The 8,159-nt window shown below is 49.1% G+C and overlaps 2 protein-coding genes and 1 long non-coding RNA gene across 3 annotated transcripts; 1 reads left to right on the top strand and 2 right to left on the bottom strand.

Annotated features, from left to right (window-relative positions):
• Positions 1–811: 811 nt before the first annotated feature.
• On the bottom strand, positions 812–4,810 carry LOC135632242 (uncharacterized). The gene is made up of 4 exons (XR_010494644.1): positions 4,673–4,810; positions 1,819–4,602; positions 1,552–1,719; positions 812–1,165 (listed from the first exon to the last, which is right to left on the bottom strand). It is a non-coding gene; the product is annotated as an uncharacterized LOC135632242 (long non-coding RNA).
• Positions 4,001–5,191, top strand: LOC135632241 (zinc finger protein CONSTANS-LIKE 5-like). Its single transcript, XM_065140645.1, has 2 exons — positions 4,001–4,630; positions 4,715–5,191. The coding sequence occupies exons 1-2, from the start codon at positions 4,001–4,003 to the stop codon at positions 5,042–5,044; spliced, it is 960 nt and encodes a 319-aa protein (XP_064996717.1). The 3' UTR covers positions 5,045–5,191.
• Positions 5,192–6,771: 1,580 nt separating this feature from the next.
• On the bottom strand, positions 6,772–7,492 carry LOC135632254 (protein GLUTAMINE DUMPER 2-like). Its single transcript, XM_065140670.1, has one exon. It carries the CDS (start codon positions 7,389–7,391, stop codon positions 6,900–6,902), a length of 492 nt encoding a protein of 163 aa, XP_064996742.1. The 5' UTR covers positions 7,392–7,492; the 3' UTR covers positions 6,772–6,899.
• Between the last annotated feature and the right edge of the window lie 667 nt (positions 7,493–8,159).

Genomic DNA, 8,159 nt, shown 5'->3' with positions numbered 1-8,159 from the left:
ACGGCAGGGGCTTCGTCGGGGTCAATCAGGGGATCCCTCGACATTCGGCCTTCCTTCTAGCGCCAATCTGTTGATGTAAACAACTTTGTGCCGTGTCTCGGGGCCGACACGACTTGGTTTGGGGCTGAATGGCGGGGATCTTTGCTCGGGGTTTCTTAGGGCTGCCAGAGTGACCGACCACACGGACCGGACCACACCTGGGATCGTCGGGATGCCCTGGGGAAGGCGCCTTCTCCTTGCGTCCCGGGGAAATCACCTCGTCTCCTTGCCTGCACACAGGTCGGGTCGGAAGCTCGGCCCGACCCCTCCGACGATCAAGTTAGATGATGTGGAGTGGAGTCTGTTGTCTATCTTGGTGTTTTTTTCCTCCCCTTCCTGTTTAGAATGCGAGGGTATTTATAGGGAAGCTTACTGTTTCCTGATGTGCCCGCTTGTAGAGGCAGGATCGTACCTCTGATGGCATCTGATATTGCCGTTGGCGTTGCGTGAAGAATCGAACTGCCGCAGGGCATGGGCGTGCCTCGGTCGTCGTTCTCCTCTGCCTCGACCAAGTATGTTGGGCCAGATGACGACGAAGTCGTTATCTAAGAGCGGGTGACGTCAGCGCACATCGCGTCAGTATTATTGTTCTCTTTGGACAGAATGTCGTCCAGGCGTGGCGTGTCATGTCGCTATTTATTATCCCCATCAATTGGTTACCTGAAGCAAAAAAAAAAAAAACCCATGCTGTTTATGCCCATGCGGTTTACATCTTTTACTACCAGCGGTAGCTAAAGTTAAATGAAAATGCTCGAAATTAACACAGCAAATATAAGAAGAATAAGCATCACAGAGTTGGATTTTACAATCACAGAGTTGGTAATACTGAAAACCACAAGGTTAGAGCATAGTCAAAACTGGACCTCTGTGCCAACAAACAACCAAACCACACACACCATGGCTGGTCTCCCCACTGTTGCAATCGGGGCAGTAGGCAATCAGCCGAGATTGAAAGGTTGAGACACATATGGAGGTACCTCCCCCTTGCCATTAGCTACAGTTAAAGCTGGCCCTGCCATGTTTTCTCTTTTTTGGTTTCTGTGAATGGCCTTCTTTTGCATCATATAACAATTTTAATGCTGCTACCAAAGAAAAACACAGATGCTTGCAGTAGGGACGATCATTCCTGCAGCCAAATATTATTACACTAATCAAACATCTATTAACCGACCCAAATTTTTGTTCAATATATACATATGAATAGAATAAACACTACCCTTTAAGACTCCGAAGGTGATTATTTTTATGCATGAGTAAGCATTTAAGATCTAGCATAACACTCGAGCCCAAAGAAAAGAAAATCGTATCGAAGAGCATGCACCAAAATTGAGGCTAGAAGCTAAACCAACAGCCACTCTCAAAGGCATCCCAATGAAAATGATTGAGGCCATTATAACTATGTATTCCACATTCTGCACATATTTAAATACTGTCCACTAAATAAAATAATATTTTAGTGATAAACACTACAATATATTTTAACAAGTTATTTGCTATATAAATATCTCTTACTTTCGTTCTGTGTTCTTTTGAAGCGAGCAGGCCTGCTTATGAACAGATTGCCATGATATCATCTCCAGAAAACTCATCCTCTTATGAACCGATTGCCATGATATCATCTCCAGAAAACTCATCCTCTTATGAACCGATTGCCATGATATCATCTCCAGAAAACTCATCCTGATAGTAACAAATTCTTCGAGGTTAATATCATCCACCAGTGTCAATCTTATAGGTATGTGTCTAGAAAAACAAACCAAAACTGAATTTAGCAGGTACCTGAAAAATATGTCATCATCCTAATGTAAGTCAGAGGAAATTCAATCTTCCCAAATGGCCAGGCCAAAGCGAAGCTGGATCAAAGGCTTTTGATTCTTTAAAGGCAAGAATCGATACGACATCGTCTCTCATGTCAAGGCCATATAAATTTGTCCAGCGGTTCAGCAATTCTGACGCTGTTCTTTGAATTTCAATTTCTCCACCAGAATTGACATCATATCTAGAATATCCCCAAAGTTAACATGTTAATCACATTAAGCATCATTAAAGACGAACAAAAAATTGGCCATATATAACCACTACATTCATTCAAGCACCTTTTAGTCCCATATGTATCGATCTCATCAATAAAGTCTACAAGGAGAGTCAGAATTGGTGCTCTAAAGAGTTCCTTGAAAAGTTTGTAACCATCGCCCAAATATTTCTGAATCAATTCACTACCAACAACCACATGTTTGAGTTAGCCACAGCCTAAAATTGAAGGACTTCATACTTGGTCATGAAATTGGATTGCTGTATAGAGTAGAGTGTCCCTACAGCAGCATTCTAGTAACAAAAAGGACAGTGGTGCACGAGATGAAAGATGCTTTACATGACTAAAATTCACGGGTCAATCATCCCAAATACTAATTGGATCTGACTCAAACAGAGACATGAAGTAATTTGTTTCGACGATTCAGGCAGGCCAACTAAACCTTTACAGGTTGGTGAAGGAATTGGGGCAAGCATCACTGGACGCTTGAAGAGTTCATTCAACTTGGTCTCGAACTCTGCCGCTGAGATTAAGAGGTGAACTTTTGTAATGTAGGAAGAACAATTTTTAACTGCTTTACGAGGAAAAATAAAATTACATGTCATTTGAATATACAATTACATAGAATCTTATTCTATATCTGATTTATATCCCTCTACCCTTTTGAATAAATAAGTTTACACCAATCAATATCTCGATATATTTGCAGATTAAGGGAATGTTTACTGAGCCCCATCCAATTCTCTTCTTATTTGAATTCATGGACTATATAGTTCATCAGTGGGACTGCACCAATTACAGTCCGCTGAAACTCCACCAGTCATGGATCCTAGTTTAAAAGCATGCAGTCTTCAATTAATCTACCAACCATTATACATGTGGACCTTGCATTTGACAACACGTATACTAGGGAGAACGACAAGACAAATCTATTCAACCCAACACAACCCAATCCGTTGCCAGCGCAGGAATGAAATCCCTTCCCATCCCATCCCATCCCATCGGGACCGCGTGTGATATGTCCCAAGTCCTATTCCCCACGCGCGTCCCTTTCTCCCGGCCCACTAAGACGCGACGCCCTGTGACCTGTTCAACGACCAACTGTCGGATCCGCTGCGGTCATCTCGGAGTGTCGCGTGCCCGGAACCCGCATTCCCGTGCATCTACACGATTGATCCACGCGACCCCTGAAACGGATGACCAACACGTCACACACACCGGGCGTACACTTTACCACCTATCCTGTAAAGGATCCCGTTGCAGTAGCGCGACGGCAACCAAATCACCAGACCGAGTGTGAAACCCTTGTGGGACATCCGAGTCCCACTCACACGCAAAAGGGACGTGCCCAGAGAAACTTGAAGGAAATTAAAAACGATGAATGTGACAAGCTCAAAAACAAAAAAGGATAAAAATCCCACGCGACCATCTTCTAACCGAGCTTTCCAGTGGTTTAACAATCGGATCACCCACCAATGGAAAATCACATCCGATCCTTTTCTTTTCTCTTTTTTTTCCCTTTGCGACTCACTAAATAGATTTTTAGTTTTTTCCGTACATATTTAATTACGGAACGCGATGAATAGAAACATGAGGTTTCGCTCGACGATCAAAGCATGCCCTACGCTAACACGTTCGCTAATGCCAACCGTCCTGACCATCCGCGCGCCACCCCGTGATCCGTACGGGAGCAGCCGAACTCGGTGTTCTAACTTGTGGGCCCCGTGATGGTGAGGGCCGACTGGCCAGGGCCCACTCGGCGACAATCCAGTTTGGTTTAGCTAAAATATTTTCGCTTATTTCGTGGCTCCTGATCTGGACACGTGGCCCGCCTCGCCTCAACACCTAGCCACTCTGATTCCCACAATAACTAAAATGACGGGCTTAATGTAAACCGAAACCAACAGGAGGAAGACGAGAGAGAGGGAGATGGCGAGCGAGAAAGACGGGTATTGGATCGCAGTCGGGGCGCGGCGGTGCGACTCTTGCAAGTCCGCCCCGGCCCTGCTCTACTGCCGTGCGGACGGTGACTACCTGTGCGGCGAGTGCGACGCGCGCTTGCACGGGGCGCGGCCGCGCCACGGGCGCGTGTGGGTGTGCGAGGTCTGCGAGCAGGCCCCCGCCAGTGTTACCTGCAAGGCCGACGCCGCCGCAATCTGCGCCGCCTGCGACGCCGACATCCACTCCGCCAACCCCCTCGCCCTCCGCCACGAACGCGCCGCCGTCGTCCCCTTCCTCGAGCCCCTCGCCTCCGCCGCCGCCTCCTGGCTCCTCCCCAATCTTTGTGCTAATGGCTTGATGAAAAAGCCGGACGGCAAACAGGTGGACCACTTCTTCTCGGACGTAGAAACGTACCTGGATCTGGAGCATGCCACATCGATGGACGAGCGATACCAGCAGGGAGACGGCGTCGTCCCGGTTCACGCCAAAGCTACCGTGGGGGACGGCGGTGCGCCGCCTCCCGGGCCGTTTCCCCCGCCCGATGGCGTCTTCGAGCTCGACTTGGTCGGATCCAAGCCCTCCTACATCCCCTACACCGCCGACTCTCTCAGCCACACCGTAAGGCACAAACCCTAACACAAAGAATCGAAACCAAGTTACCATGTCTTACGAGATTTGATGTCCGTGTGGCGATCGGCGCAGGTCTCGTTCTCGGAGTTCGGGGTGGTGCCGGACGGGAACGGCGGCGGAGCCAAGTCGGCGACGGTGGACGTGGCTGGCGGAGGGGGAGGTAGGGCAGCGGATCGGAAGGCGAGGGTGATGCGATACCGGGAGAAGAGGAAGAGCCGGCGGTTCGAGAAAACGATCAGGTACGCGTCCCGGAAGGCGTACGCGGAGACGCGGCCGCGGATCAAGGGGAGGTTCGTGAAGCGGTCGGAGATCGAGGCGGTGGAGGTCGGCCGTAAGCACTCGTCAGCGATGGGGGTGGCGTTCATGGTGGATCCCGGCTATGGCGTGGTGCCCTCGTTTTGACGACTCTCTCTGGGCTGGTATTATGTATTTGTCGATGGTATTAAGGGGGTGGGGGGTTATGTTTAGCTCTTTTTTGCCCCCTTCTCCCCTGCATTTGGTGTATATTATTACCACTAATATGTCTCTAAATGGGGTTCTGTTATTTCATCCACGAAGCGGATGCGTGCGTGCGTGCGTGCGTGCGTGCGTGCTTTTCCTCCCCGACTCCGGTGAGTGCTTTCGGCCTCTTGAGATCTATAACTGGCAGCCTATTGGTGCCGAATAAAAGACCGATGATCGATCCTTTTAGATTGGGGGTTGCAACAAAGACTATAAGTCACATGCTCACCACTATGCTAAGCTTTTGGGTTCCCTTTCCGTGGAAAAGAAGATAGAAGATATGACACGGTGTTTAATATGAGGTTTCCTCCATGTGAACGACGGAGAGATGATTGATTCCAGTCCTCGGAAGCCAATGGACCAATCCCTGACATGAAATTTTGGATTAGGCAATCAGCTGACTAACGAAGTTTAAAAGCAGTGTTTGTTCAAAGTGTGGTCTAATAAATAAGTGCGGCATGGTTTTTGTTTTCGTGTTTTTTTGTTTTTGGTTTGTGATTCGAGACACCTATCCACGAGGCCCAAACGACCGGAAACGACGGCCCATTAATTAGCCATTACACAGATTTGGGCCTGCTGACGCACAACTGCTAAATAGGTCAGAATAGGATAAGGTAGGGCACAAACTTATAGAGGTCCCATAACGCCGTTAGCGTTCCGTTTTAATTGTAGCTATGGGTCCTCAGCGTCTTTACGAACGACCTTTCCAGCCGTCGCATGCCCCAGTTATTAGCATGCACCTTTCTGTCGGCCACCATCTGCCTCGCTATCTCCTTCTCCACCAACTCTCCAATACCACCAAACCAACCATCAGCAACCCGCTTAACCACACGTCTCGTTCTAATCCATAGGATTTGGGGCGCATTTATTGTCAGGACATCCTGTAAATAAATTACTGTGGGTTTCGACAGAGGATTTCAAGTGGGGAATTCGGGCCCACGGGAAATGGTTGAGCGAGGCGGGCGGCCCAAGATTTGTAACTGACGCAACACTGCTTTCGATATTTGTCGCGTCCCCCTACGCATCCGCTGCATGCACCCGTCTTCGCTACCAGAAAGATAAGATTTGCATGGCATAGGATAAGCCGCTTTCACTGCATCAGTTTGCATGCATTGTCCGACCAAGCACCGATTTCCAATCGATATGTGCCGACGATCGTTTTATACACATATGCTTGGTTACATTATTTGTATCTCGATTTGTCACGCGAGGTGACATCGTCCTGGGCAACTAACAGCGAAAGAGAGACGTTCACGAGGCCACACGGGAGTGAGTCGAGACACGTATCGCAATGACACTCGACACGATCGCTTCTCCGCCACGCGGAGCTTTCCACACCCCAACAAATGTAACAGCCTGTAAAAGGCATTCTTTCCTGACGACAGCTGCACGCTCTCGTCTCTCCGCATCCGCACGCCAAACGCCCTCTCCCCATCCAAACCCGTGCACGTCACGTGGCGTGCAACCCCCTCCCCTCGTCTCAGCCGAACATCGGCGGTGAGCATAACGGGAATATTCGAGGCTGTTTCCACCCTGCGCAATCCAAAGCTCGGTTCTCGCTCGCAGTCAGAAGGCTTCGAATGATCCACACATCGTCTCTTCGCATAGAAGAGGTCTTCGAATGATCATGGAACAAATGCTCATGCAAATATCACTCTAGAATTTACACTCCCGACTCATGCAGAATACGCCTAAAAAGACGCTACAAACAAACTCAAATCGGTCAAGGACAACAAAGCAAAGAACACATCTCTGGCTACTGTTCTTGGTTGTGGCTTCGGCGTGGGCTGCCGTCACCTTCCATCTGGATACGAACACTGATGGGTGAAGGTACCGCTCCCTCTTGCTGCTTGTTTTCTCCGTCGATGTTCTTGTCGGCATCAGTACGGTTGAACACGGCGCGGCTGGCGATGGGGATGGCGAGGAAGGTGGGGGTGCAGTCGCCGGCCATGATGACGAAGAACCGCTCCTCGGGGACGGCGGGGTCCTTCCCGGAGGAGGCGTCGTCGTGCTTCTCGTGGTCAGATTGTTCGGTGCCGTCACCGGACTCCAGGAAACTGGAAAGCTTCCAGTAGGAGAAGGCAAGAATGACTAGGGCTAGCGCTACGAGGCCCATCATCGCTGCCAGCCCGCCGAAGAGGTAGGGAACCGGGGAGTGCCATGCCGAGTGAGGCACCCCGTGGGCGTAGGCCGGCGCTGCTGCCGTCGTTGCACCGTTGTTCCCATGGAAACCGTCTCCTGTTCCCATACTGCTTGCTCTCTTTGATCCCCCCACAGAGAGAGAGAGAGAGAGAGAGAGAGAGAGAGAGAGAGGCGGTGACTTGGGGATGCGGAAACCCGGGAGGATGTACCGAGGAATTTATAAGGCAGACCTAGTGCTGCGCAATATGTGGCTAAACGAGGAAGGGACCTGTTTCTACTTGGTTTTACCGATTCCCTTATTTATCTTTCGATGACATTTTGCCTTTATATATATATATATAACGTTAAAAAAAATATAATCTAAATATCTTGCAACAGTTAGCACTTTCTTCTCTATTTCTCTGTGTAATATCGTGACAAGTGAACTTAGTACACTTATTATTACGGATGACATTCGTAGCACAGGTAAACTTAAAAGGACATGCAGCCAATGATGAGGAAGCGTATGGTCAAAGAATGCGAAAAAGTGGTCCGTGAGACATGAACCGTGCCAGTAATCCTTACGGCATGCATACAATTAAAGGACGCTGGAAGCAGCAAACATATGTGCCCTTCATCGCGTAGCACAAGATGAATCACTTTGTGGATACATTAAGTTAAGATATAGGGAAATCTTCGTGCGCCATCATGGCCAGGTACGGTGGGAAGATGGAATGGGGTGTCGATGGAGGGAAGGGACGAGAGCAGATAAAAGGAGCCAACACAATGATTCAGCCAACGGGACGGTGGGCTCGCATGCTGTCTCTGTCTCATCACTACTCGGACTTCCTTCTGCCGATGGAGTATCTGAATTACCGGGAAGCGAAGGCATTAG

Source organism: Musa acuminata, chromosome BXJ3-3 (genome assembly GCF_036884655.1).
Source record: "Musa acuminata AAA Group cultivar baxijiao chromosome BXJ3-3, Cavendish_Baxijiao_AAA, whole genome shotgun sequence".
In the NCBI taxonomy this organism is placed as follows: Eukaryota; Viridiplantae; Streptophyta; class Magnoliopsida; order Zingiberales; family Musaceae; genus Musa; species Musa acuminata.
This window is presented reverse-complemented; position numbering and strand designations above follow the sequence as displayed.